Genomic DNA, 13,135 nt, shown 5'->3' with positions numbered 1-13,135 from the left:
TGGGGATAGGCAAGTGGTACAGAAATGTAATCCTATCAATCTTTTCATACAATACATAGATATATAAAAATAATCTCTCTCCGCCTCAACAACCAGATCTTCCTGAAACCCTAAATGAGCTACATCTGGACCACAACAAGATCCAGGCAATTGAATTAGAGGATCTGATCCGGTACTCCAAAGTCTACAGGTAGTGTGAGCTGGGCTCCTCCAGATGGCTTGTTTATTATTATTTATTTTATCATTTGTTAAATTTATATACCACCCTTTATCCAAGGATCACAGGACAGTTTACAGCACAGTAGGTCCACAACTTACATAAGAGTTGCCTTCCGGGAATCATGCCTAAAGCCAAAACCACGTATAGCCAAAACAGATTGGGTTCAGTGGTGGGTGGGATTGCCAAAGTAATTTTTCTTGGAACTCCACCCCAATTTTATTTTATTTTTTAATTTTCTTCCATGCATGTAAAGCCAAATGCACACAAGTTAAATGTGTGTACAGTGGTACCTCGGGTTAAGTACTTAATTCGTTCCAGAGGTCCGTTCTTAACCTGAAACTGTTCTTAACCTGAAGCACCACTTTAGCTAATGGGGCCTCCTGCTGCCGCCGCGCCGCTGGAGCACGATTTCTGTTCTCATCCTGAAGCAAAGTTCTTAACCCGAGGTACTATTTCTGGGTTAGCGGAGTGTGTAACCTGAAGCATCTGTAACCCGAGGTACCACTGTAACTTGCAGGCTTACTGTAGACAGTTTATTCAGCATCCAACCAGTTTATTCAGCATTCACTCTGTGCCACGGAGGTGACCTGAACCTCAAGCAACAGCAATGGATCCAAGAGGATCCCCAGGCTATGTATCCACTGCATCAGAGGGAATGCAACCCCATCCAAAGCAGGCAGCCTCCCATCTCTCTGGTCTAGGGAACCACCCACTAACAGGGCCTCAGCCTTCTCTGGATCGAGCTTCAGTTTGTTGGCTCTTATCCAGTCCATTGCCAAGCCAAGACCTCTAAGATGCCTGCAGGACACATGGGGCCCTCACAAGCCTTCCCTGCAGCCTGTCACAGGTGAACAATTCACACTCTGCCCCCACCCTGGCAATTCTCTGTCCTCAGTTAGCTAAATGGCTGCATGGAGGCTTACATGGAGTCTGTTTTACATGGGAAGTAAGGGATGTGGGTACACCTGGACCTGTGCACCTTCCTCCCAGCCACAACTGCATTCCCCTCAGTCTGCTAAACAGCTGTTTGGAGGTTGGAAAGAAACAAAATGGCCAGCACCAACCAGCAATGGCATCCTGCCCCTCAGCTTCCCCAGTCCTGCCCAGATGATTTGCTCTGGGAATAGCGGAGGTGTGTGCTGACCAGGTTGCTCCTCCGCTCTTCTCCGCAGTCCCATCACACAACTCCTCTTCCCCAGCTGAATGGCACTAGGAACAGGTGAGGAGGGCACAGACATGCCTGCTGCCCAGTTGTTCCCAGCACCAACCAGCTGGGGAGGCACAATGGGTTCCCAATGTGCCAGAAGAGTGAGTGGAACCTGGAAGGCTGTGTGAGTTTGCAGGTGTGACAGAGAGCAGGTGGAAGATGCACAGACAAAAACATATTGTGTGTATGTTTTTGTCTGTGCATGGGAGAGGGAAAGGAGGTACTTGTGTGTGTTTGTGCACACACACGAGTGTGCATCCCTCAAGTTGTTGCCACGTGCAGCCCTTAGGGCCAAAAAGATTGCCCACCCCATTCTAAGATGACGACGATGATGATGATGATAACAACAACATATTGTCTTGGAGCTGAGTTTGCACTGTGATAGGCAGCAGGCATGGATAAAGATCTGTGGCATCTGTATGCAGCACAAACACAGGGAAATATTCATAGGGAATTTTAACATTTGCAAAATGTATTTTGCCCCTTGCCATTTGTACTGGGGGGGGGGGGCTAATCGTTCGTAATGTACTCAGCAAGGGAAGGTGGGCCAAAGGTTGGGAGGGCAGCAGCCCAGAAGGCCAAAGGCAAGGAGGCTTCTTCCAGAGGTGGACAATTGGAAGCAGCTGTTCCCCGCTGTCCTGCTTTAGGTGAAATAGCAACTCTGCTTCTAGACTCCTAGCACAGCATAGCCTCCTTCCCTTAGCCCCAAGTGTTGGGTGGGGGCAAGTGTAAATGGGAGGGGCTTGTTGTTAAATATTCCCTCCCCCTTCACTGACTCCCAGTCCAGAGTGCTCCCTTCCCCGCTGAATTTTGGGGAGAGGACGATGAAAATAAAGGTGATAGAATGATTCCTATAGAGAATAAACAGACTCTAGAGAAATAAAGTTAGAGCAACCTAGGAAATGGAGTCACCAGCTTTTTTGAGCCCCCAGGCACATTTGCAAACTGGCAAAATCACATGCACCCCACCAGAGCTGCAGCTACAGGGGGGCTAACCAGTTGTTGTTTTTTTGCCCTGGGTGAAGCCTCCAGAGGGGCAACATGGAGGCTCCCAACCTGTGTGTGTGTTTGTGAATGTACGCAAATGAGCATGGAGGTGTGTGCCAAACTGGGTCTTTGAGCCGGGTGTGGGCACCTGTGTCCCTGCAAGCACCATGTTTATGACTCCTTGGCTAGAACAACATGCACAGACCATTAAGAGCCAGAATAGCTGCATAATATAAGCCATCTGCACCTGCGGAAATTTCACAACTATTGTGTTAAGTTTCCAAAGCTTTCTTTGTAAAAAATGTGGTGGGTGGGTGGCAGGGAATGCAGGGAGGACAGAAATCAACGAGGGAAAACATCTGAGGCAAATACTTTGTTCATGACATCATGCAGATAGATGACTTTCCCAACTCATTTAGCTTTCAGATATCTAATATTTCCTCCAAAAGATAGAATAGGAACAAAAATGGGAGCCCTATTCATGCATTCAAAAAGAGAGTAGGAGGTCTTCAACAGGGGAGGGGGAAAAGAAAACTTCGGGATGGAGTGAGCACACCTCACAAGCAAGTAGACAGGGTTCGCCTCTTTCCCAGTGCAAATCCTTGCCCGTTTTTAAAAATATATATAAACAGGGCAGGTACAGTTCTTTATAAGGAACAGACACAAGAAAATAGAGGCAGCTGGAGCTTTTTGTAAAGCAGGTTTGAAGCTGGTATGAGTTTGTAGCATTGACTTGCCCTCAGAACCATCAACTCCTAAATAGTCCTGCCATTTCAAGTCTCAGCCAGTAGAGGGAGAAAGAGCCATACTTATTAGTCCTGATTCCTAGGCCACTTTTCAGTGTAACGCTCCTCATACATACACCTTCCTTCTTTTGGTTGGCTGGCTGCTTATTAAGCACATTTCTATCCTGCTTTTCTGCTATCGTCCTGAAAGTGGCTCTCACACAACAGATGCTCCATGAACCTCCCTGTTTACCCCAAAGCCACCAGACCCTCTAGACTTGCACCTGAGGCTCTTTCCCATGGGGCACTCTCTGTCAGAGGACTCTGTGGAGGAAGAGGGCGCAGGCCAGAGCAGGAAGAGTTCTTGCCCTGGCCTAGTTATAGCCACTTCCCTCCTGATCACCACACCTGGAGACCTGCTGCCACAGCAGGTGTGGGAACAGGGAGGGATCAGGCAGGAGGATCTGCAGAGGTCCCACGACAGCTTTATCTCCATCTTCCGCACTTAAAGGAATGCTGCCAGGGGCAAACTCTGTCTCTGACTGGAATGTTGAGCCTTGAATTTGCTGGCCTAAACCACAAATGCAAACAAACCAGGATGAATGCTCAATAAACAAGATGGTTTGCTTTTCCCTGATCCCTCTCTACCTCATCCTCTGCTATTTTATAGTTAGGTGGACACTGGCTGAACACTGCATGTAGCTGTAACGATTTGTAGTTGCAACTGTTTAAGCCCCCATTTTATATCAGCAACACATTTCTCCTCTTGTCCGCACACGTGAAATGTGAAGCTTCCAGCAATCAGAGAAAGAACTGGAGGAAGGGCATTAAGGAAGCAGAAAAGAGGCAGAGTGACAGGCAGCCATCTTCCAAATCCAGACTTGGCAATGGGGGCTTCCCAACCCCAGGCCCCTACTGGCCAAACGGAAGATACTGTTCAGTTGATTAGGCAAGGAAAGAAGGCCTGGCTAAGCTTGAGGTTTCATGCTGCCTCTCTGCCAACCACAGGGACCCAATGTTGCACAGCCATACGCTTTGAGGCTTGAATGAGACTCTGCTGGGTCCCACCTTCTGAGTCACAGATGCACAGGGCTTTGGGCTAGGGCAGCCAGTTATCACCAAAAAAGGAGGGCAGAAAGGATATCAATTTGCTTAGAATGTGCATATGGTAATTTATAGGTATAGATGCAAAACTAGAAATAATTATTAAGCAGAAATACAGTACATCACACCGTACTGGGAATGACAAGAGGTGTATTGTACGCCTACTTGGTCTGCTGACCAGGTGCTGCTATGCTAACTGTTGATAGAAACTCCTAGCCCCCCCCCCTTTTATGGTTCCTTATTTTTTTAAACAGACTCAGGTCAGACCTCGAAACAGAGGATCCTTTCAAATAAAGGACTGTCCTCTGGCAACCCTACAGAATAGAGGACCACCCTGTGTAAAGGAGGCAGCTGGCCATCCTAATTTTGGCTGAAGCTCTGAACATCCTCCTGTCTCCCCCATTACTCTTCAAGAGTCCAGCCTACATCAAACTCCTGCCCTTTTCCAAGAGACAGATTTTGATTCACTTGACCTTGGTGATATTTGGAAGCCGCTGTTGTTTTCCCTTTGTTTTCTTTGTCACCGCCCCTTCCTCTCATCCCGCTAGGCTGGGCCTGGGACACAACAACATCCGCATGATTGAGAACGGCAGTCTGGCTTTCCTGCCCAGCCTACGTGAGCTGCATTTGGATAACAACAAGCTGTCACGAGTTCCTCCAGGACTGCCTGGCCTCAAGTTTCTGCAGGTACTAAAGGGGTCGGGAGTGGTTTGTGGCAGAGGTGAGCAAATGCAGGACCAGTTTCAGGAGTAGGCAAGTTTGGGCAGCTGGTAGGACCCTACATTCATGAAGGTATCTAGCAACTGAGAACCAGGATAGGTCATCTTGTAGCTCCCTCTTTAGGCTGGCATGTGTTTTGCTTGAGTTGTGAAACAAACAATTAACATTTTTCTCCTCCCCAACCATCATTTCATGTTTTGCAACCACTTCTACATTCCTGATATATTAACAGTAGGGGTGAAGTAGATCTGGCCAGATCCTTTTCTTCCCAACTTCCTGTGGGTCAAGTTTGATTAGTGGGCGAGGCCACCCATCATTTAAATACTTGATCTCACAATGACATCAGGAGAACTATTTCTGCCCATGCAGACACAAAGTTGGCACAAAGTGTCTTGTACAGAGCTATGCAGGGTGCAGCACTGCGCATCAGCTGCGCATCAGGTAAGTGTTGGGACTTGCAAAGCACAAGGCTTTACAGGGACTGCAGATCAATCACCAATGCCTGCTCTGGGGCTCCCTTTGGCCCAACTGGATCTTTACCTGCCCCCCAACTGATGTTATATATGGTGTCAGGCAAGTGAGCGTGGCTTGGTCAAAACAGGCAAATGTGGAGGCCTAGTGGGTCTACGTAGGCCTGAAGGCAAGAGGTTTCCAAACAAATACAGTTTGCCGACCCTGATAATTATAATTTTTAAAAAACACCATTTGAGCATGTGAAGTTTTGCATTTTAAAAACTCATTTAAATCACAGCACCGTCATGGCTAGGTAAATAAAATGGGAGTTTCTTTTGCTGTCCTGAAGTTAAACACATTCACTTCTTTAAAAAGAAAAGAAAATCAACAGTAGAGATTCCCAAGATGCTAAAAAAAATGTAGGCCAACAGCTCATTCAGCATATTGTCTGCAGTCCTATGAAACCACAGCACACAGCTGTGGAGCCTTGCAGGATCTGAGTTGTCATATCAAAGGAGAGCTCTTTCCCAGGTGTCAGCTGCCTCACAAGCTGACAAACACAAATTCAGCGGATCTTCCACCTCTGGGTAACCAAGTCTCACTTCTCCTTCCACAGGTTGTGTACCTTCACTCCAACAACATCACTCACATTGGTGTGAACGACTTCTGTCCCGTAGGCTTTGGGGTAAAGCGGGCTTCGTACCATGGCATCAGCCTCTTTGCCAACCCTGTGCCCTACTGGGAGGTCCAACCAGCTACTTTCCGCTGCGCTACGAATCGCTTGGCTATCCAGTTCGGGAACTACAAGAAATAAAGAAGTTAGAGGAGGGTGATGGGGAGGGAGGGTGGGATGAAGGGACAGAGAAAGCCAATGGGAAAACTGGGGGTGGGGGGTGAGCAAGGGAATGTGGAAAAGCAAAGGTCATTCTGGGGAGGAGGGAGCCAGTGGGGAGTACCCAGTCGGGGTAATTAGAGAGACCTGGCAGAATACCAGCCAATGCCCAAGGAAGAGAAAGGGATGGGAAGGGAAGGGAAGAGTTGACATGTGGAGGGAAAGAGGTACAGATCTTACAACTTGACCAGCTTCAGACCATCAGCCCATATAATAATGCTGCATTTTCAATGAATTCGTTGTTCTAGACAAACTTGGTTGTTCCTTTGAGAAGGATCACTACTGCTGCCCTGGGGTGGGGCAGGATGTGGGGATGCAGAGGATTCTCCACCACCAGAAGTTGCCGTCATTGGAGAAGGGTGCAGCTTGGTTTTAGGGCCCATGCTCTGCATCCAGAAGACCCGAGGTTCAATCCCTGGCACTTCCATGTAGGTTTAGGCATGTCCCCTGTCTGAAATACTGGAGAGCCACTGCCAGTCGGTGCAGACAACACTGGCTAGATGGATCAATGGTCTGGTTCGGTATGTGGCAGTTTCCTGTGCTTCTTTCTATCAGACGCTTTTAAGGCAGATTCACAAATTACTGCTTTTTACGCTCAAGTCCATGAATCCATGGGGTCACATGTACTGGTAAACAAGGCAATGGCCATATCAGTGCATTCCCCACACACCATACATTGAGGTGAACCTTTCCCAATCCACTACAGCCATTCCTACATTACAGTGTGCATGTATCTCAACATGCAAGTGTAGGCCTGTATGTGCACAATAATGTAACATGGGAATGATGCCTGAATTTCATGCACAGATTTAGTCCTTTGGCAACTACCCAAATGGCTGTGGGTGCTCTTGGCAAATATCTACGTGAGAATATCCCCCCCGCCCCCATAAAGCAGTTGTACCATCCAGTTTCCAGAGGGGATGCCATTTTCCAGACTCCAACCTCTAGATCTGGGCAGCCTTGCACATTATAGGAAGTGCTGAAAACTGACTGCCTGTGTGAATTCTGCATATCTTTTACTGCATTTGCTCAAAAAACCTCCACAAAAAACAGCCTCTGTGTATTAAAAAAGAAAGAAGAGGGAAACACTGCTGATGTTACAAATGTATACCAATTTTATACCAGCTTAGTCATGGTGGTTTCCTCTGACACAATCCTGGAAAGTGAAGTTTGGTGAGCAAAACTGAAAATTCTCTGCTTCCTCCTCCTATACATTTCCCAGGGTATTCTGGGGAAAGAAAATGACCATAAAATCAGTTTCAGGCTGTAGTGTAGCCATTTTAAATCTGAGTGGTAGCCCCAAGCAATTTGGCTTCCAAATCAGAGTGATCCGAGACACCCATTGTTCTGCTCCCATCGAGATCTTTATTGTAGAAAAATGTCTACAACAGGGCTATTCTGCTGGGTGCACATGGCACCTGAAAATGGCGGGTGTACAAAAATGTTAAGATCGGAACAAACCTTTTGCGGCCTTCTTGGCCCTATGCGGACATTCAAAGGATAACGCCCCCCAACCCCATGCGACCACAGAGCATTGTTTCAGCTCAAACCCACAGCTCCTCCTCCAGTCTAGCTCCTAGCTGCCACATCTGGCCCCACGTTTGTGGTAGGGTTGGGCAGATGCTGGGAGCCAGCGGCTGAGCATCACCGCTCTCATTTTTACTCCCTTTTGCGATGAGGAAAGCCCAGCCAAGTGAGTGGCAGCATGTGCTGCCTCCAACCTGGCCAGGCTCTGCATGGAGGGGGCAGCTGCCCTGGAGTCCCCTGCGGTGGGATAGGGCAGGAGCAGGGAACCTTTTCAGCCCAGGGGCTGCCTTCCCATTCTGGGGGCCACATGCCAGTGCCAGTCAGGGCCAGGGGCAAAAACCGGCCAAGCAACGAATGTAAATGTTTCCTTTGCCCAGTAGGCTAGACTACAGACACATCCTCCAACCACCATCCAGGCAAACAAGAGCCGTTGCAGCCAGACCAAGACGCTGCGGCATGGGGAGGGTCCCTAGGGTCTGGGGCAAGGGGGCAGGGAGGTGCTCCCTCAGTTCCCAACCCTGTCTTTGCTTACCTGGATACCTGAGGGGCTCTCAAAGGCCAACTTCCCTGAGCCATTCCAAAATGCAGAAGCTGGCAGTGCTGATTGCCTTGAAGACCCAAACCCCAAGGACAGTGTCCAGGCTCCCTGAGGCTCAGGGGGTGGTGCCAGGTAGATGGAGGTGGGTGGAGCGTGATAAGGTGGAGGTGAGGTCTAGTAGTGCTTGCTGGGGCCACAGAGGACAACACTGCTTGCCTGTGCAGCCCTGGTGCCTCAGGGGGGGAAGGGGGTGGGGGGCAGCCCACCTTCCTCTCTGAATGTTGTCCCTGAGAGCCAGAGAAGGAAGCTGAAGACCCTGGCATTTCAAGTCAACTCTCAGACACCAAGCAACCCCAAACCAGATGCAGAGAACAGATTTCAGGCCCAAGCACTAATCGCTGCCGGATGTGGCCGAGGGGAGAGGATGCTGAAGTTGGTTAGGGACGACTGGAAGTAACAAATAAAACAAATGAATTTCCCCATCCAAGTTCCGCAGGGGGTGGGAGGAAATCAATGTGGGAGAACACATGAAACCCCCTGGAGAAAAGGGTGTGTGTGGCAACAAAGCTGGTCTGAAGCCGTTTGTATTTCTAAATATATATAGAAGGAATGTTCTTAGAAGAGGGAGGCTAGATTTTAAGGCAAGATCCAGCAGCTCCAGAATAGAAGGGAAAGGGTGTGCACGCGTGCATATATATATATATATATGTATATGCCCCACCAATGAAGGAACTTATGTCACAGCTACCTTTTTTGCATGGCTTCTTATATCTGTTTTTGACCCAGCAAAAGTGATGCCTGTGTATACAAAGAATGACAGTTGATTGGGGCTACAGGAGAATAATTTTGGAGGTGAAAACCCCAGTTTATGCTCACTTCCTTTAGTCCAGTATTGCATGGTGGAATTTTCTCTTTAATTAAAGGAACTCCAGTTTTGGTTCCACTTGCTCTCCCTGTGCACTGCAGTGCCTCTCCTATGCACAGCCACTTGGCAGCCATTTACAGAGCACCTGGCAACCCCTGTGGCTTCTTCCCTAGTGCCTTAAAATTAACTTCGCACCATCACAATGCCTTTGATTGCATTTCCTAAACCGTCAGCATCTGTTGCTTTGCTTAGCCATTTGGTTAAAGTGAGGAGGGGGACGGAACTTGGAAGGTCAGGAAGGTGGTTGCTCTTACAGATAACTTGCATTCCCACAGTGACCTATGTATAAAATAAAAACAGTTTTAATGGATAATGGTACCCATTTCCTTCAGAATCTTGAGGCTGGAACCTCTGGCCTTCTTGTGAATTTGACTTCTAAGCCTTTGGCTCTCTATCTGGATGTAGGGAATGTCTTTGTAAGACTGTCTTTGCTCTCTTTTTAAAAACATCTCTTTGGGTTGTTGTTTTTTAAACGCTCTCTTAAACCATGTGCAATATTAACTTCTGTAAAGGTGTCCAATAAAGTTAGTGATAATTGCTAACCTTTAATGGCTGTGGATCATTTTGTGGAGGTGAATAGAGTCTTTCCTACTTGGAAACGTCTGTTCTGGACTGATTTGGGTACAGATCACCACCTTCTGAGGGAGTCCAATCCACTGTTAAACTGTCAGAAAGTTCTTATTGATGTTTAATGTAACACCTCCTATTATAGAAACCATTCAATATTTCTGTGATATCGTAATAGAAAACCTTTGACTTCACAATTATTGCTAAATGCAAATCTATTTTCTTCCATAAATGTACAAATTACTAAAATCTCAATATCAAATATTTAAATATTTAAGTGTTTTCTTCTAAAAATGTATATATGCGTATTCATTTCCTTATTAGAAGCAAATCTGTTACATCTGCTTCTTATATACACACAGGTCCCTCTTTACAAACCTTTTCTATGCAAAAATTCACTTATCCAAACATGAGGAATTAGTACCCAAACCTCAGGGTAGTAACCATAGATTCAGATATCCAAACAGAGAGCATTATTTTTCTTTCTTCTTTGCTTTTTGCTGGTTGGTTGAGGAATGGAGGGAGGGATTGGACAAATGAGCATTTCCCCCCTAAGTTTTCTTGGGTTGGGAAGACTTTTCAGGGACAAAATGCCACAGTCAGAAACGCATTAGAAATTTCCCCATGGGAATCAATGGAAATTGTCAACTTGTTATGTGAACAATTGCCTAACAAATGATTTCCAGGCAGGGGTGCCAAGCTGAATAAAATATTGGAGGCGAGGGTGGCAGGTAAGCCCTGCCCTGCATAATCAGTCACATGACACAGTGCGCACACTATTTGAATGGCAATGCCCATCAACTTTGGGAGGACAGACCCCTCAAATATTTTGCGGGGTGTGTGTGTGTGAAGACCCCTCAAGCCCCTAGGAGTTGGCTCCTATGTTTCTAGGGAGTGCACCGTGTTCAGTAAGTGGGACCAGCATGTGCGTGTGTCAAATTTCATTTCTTCATTTTCTACCTTACTGTTATGATGGACATATCATCCCAGTTAACTTTATGATTTCCACTTGTTCCCATATCAAATTAATTATTACTTTCTTGGAACCAAATTCTTCTACCATGATTTTGAAAATATTATCCTTGCTATAGTTAATATATATGAAATCTGTGTTTGATACATTCTGGCTATACATATCGTGTGCATAGATTTGAAGACATAATAGGAGTTCTGCCCTTATCTGGACCTGGAACCAAAATAAGCCTTCTGAATGTGGATATGTTAGGATAGGCTGGTTCCCGTTGCCTGCTCAGCATGTAATGCTGGATGAAAGAACTTAAAGCTTCTCATAAACTGAATTCTGAGGTTGCCTCTTCGATATGCTTTAGCCAGGGCCAGCCCACCCATGAGGCAAGGTGAGGCAACCCCCTCAGGTGGCAGGATCCACAGGGGCAGCAGGTCCCAATGTAGATATTTACCCCACCTTGTTCCTGATGTAGATCTTCACCCACTCAGTCCCTCCAAGTGTCCCTATTTTCCAAGGACATCCCTGATTTAGAGAAGCTGTCCCAGTCTCTGATTTGATCCTGGAATGTCCCACTTTTCCTTAGGATGTCCCTATTTTCATTGGAGAAATGTTGGAGGGTATGGAGTTATCTGACCCCTGAGCCATCTGAAGGGAAGGGTTTTTTTTAAATGTTTTATTATGTTTTATGTATGTTAGAAGCTGCCTAGAGTGGCTGGGGCAACCCAGTAAGATGTGTGGAGTATAAATAGAAAAATTATCATTATGTAATTGGATATCCCTATTTTCATTGAATAAATGTTGGAGGGTATGCTCACCGCTTCTTCCCTGGCAGGGAGGAAGATACCATTTTGCCTCAGGTACCAAAATGTCTTGGGCCAGCCCTGGCATTCTCAAAGACCATAGTCCACAGCAGGGCTCTTGATCAGCTCAGCTCCTCTTTTGTTCCAGTGGAGTTTGTGCAGGAGAATGTGCCAGCAGGCCCTATAGATTGGCTCTTTCTTGCTCCCAGACAGGAAAGCCTCTACTGTGTCAGCTGCGATAGGGAAATTAGCTAGACTAGGATGGGATATGGCTTGGGTTATTGCCTAGTATCCTGGGGCTCAGGCCCTAAGAGACAACAAGCTTGGGTAGTGTCTGTCACAAGGGAGCAGACTCAGAGACTGAAGATACATTTGCACACAAGAAATATCTGAAGTCTTTACAGTCTACTAGAATTGTGCAACCTGAATTTGCCAGTGTGAGTCCACTTGGTCCAACATTCCCTTTTACAAGAAGAGGACTCTATAATTTAAAACATGTAGCTAATGCCTTCCAGGGTGCTTTTTAGACAGAAGCAAGTGGAAGGATTTGAGCCAATGCCTTCACACAGGGCTGGGGAAGGGGATTTTTATTGCCTGCCAAAGGGAAAAGCATTGTTGGGAGCAGTCCATTCTAGGATCGAGAGAGGATAATTGTTTTCTCCCCTCCCCCTCCCTGGACTCAGACTGGCTCTAACAGCATCACCAAGAAAGACAGCAGCAGCAGCAGCAGCAGCAGTAAGTGGTGATGCTGACATGAAGCGGTGGGAGGGATGTGGGTCCAGGAGGCCATTCTGGAGGGTGGGGGGGTGTATAATTACAGCAAGGGTGTGGAACAGGACCTCTGATGCCTTGTGTGAATTCTGTGCGGAGGAGAGGGGGCAGCCAAGCTGCGGGACTTATTATCACTGCAGCATCTCAGTTTTCAAAGGGCATCACAGAATATCAGTACACACTGCCCACTTCTCTGAGCAGTGAGGTGTTCCAGGGACAAGGCTACAGTTTGGATATGAGAGGGGGGAGAGAGGGGGGGAGAGAGAGGACTTGTAGTTATTTAATCATGGTGCCTTTATAATTTTCAAATACATGAGGAAGCAGCCTCCTAAAAACAGACAGCAGAAAACCCAGTTCCCGCTTGCTCCGACTGAGCACATCAGGAGAAGAGGAAGTGGGGGGGAGAAGCCCTCAGGCTCTACCTCTGCAGGAAACTCCCCAGGGGCATGAAGAAAAAGCATCAAGGTTATTTTGGCAATTCCCAAGCCATTAATTCACACTTACCTTTTGCTCCGCTCTTTCCAGGGACAGACTTTGGTAATCTTTGGTAGTGTGGCACCCTGAGCGAGGCCAAAATTTGCTGCCCCAAAACGGATCTTCCCAATTATGGCTACCCCCTCAGCTCAGCATCCTGTGCAAGGGAACCACTGTCACTCCCAAAATCTGGCATTGGTTCCATGCTTTAAAGCTTCGTGTCTGAGCACTCTTTTTGTCCCGGAAAACCTGCTCTTT

At 47.1% G+C, this 13,135-nt stretch overlaps 1 protein-coding gene across 2 annotated transcripts in view; it reads left to right on the top strand.

Moving 5' to 3' along the window:
* Window positions 1-9,847, top strand: part of BGN (biglycan) — a 45,163-nt gene extending 35,316 nt beyond the window's left edge. For both annotated transcript variants that reach the window (XM_028711948.2, XM_077921670.1), the window contains exons 6-8: window positions 97-190; window positions 4,792-4,930; window positions 6,033-9,847. In XM_028711948.2, the coding sequence (XP_028567781.1) occupies window positions 97-190; window positions 4,792-4,930; window positions 6,033-6,230 (431 nt within the window). In that variant the 3' untranslated portion in view covers window positions 6,231-9,847. The remainder of the gene's footprint in view (window positions 1-96; window positions 191-4,791; window positions 4,931-6,032) is intronic.
* Window positions 9,848-13,135: the final 3,288 nt, after the last annotated feature.

Source organism: Podarcis muralis, chromosome 17 (assembly GCF_964188315.1).
Source record: "Podarcis muralis chromosome 17, rPodMur119.hap1.1, whole genome shotgun sequence".
NCBI classification, from domain to species: Eukaryota; Metazoa; Chordata; class Lepidosauria; order Squamata; family Lacertidae; genus Podarcis; species Podarcis muralis.
Note: the sequence above shows the minus strand (reverse complement) of the source record. Positions and strands in the feature narration are given on the sequence as shown.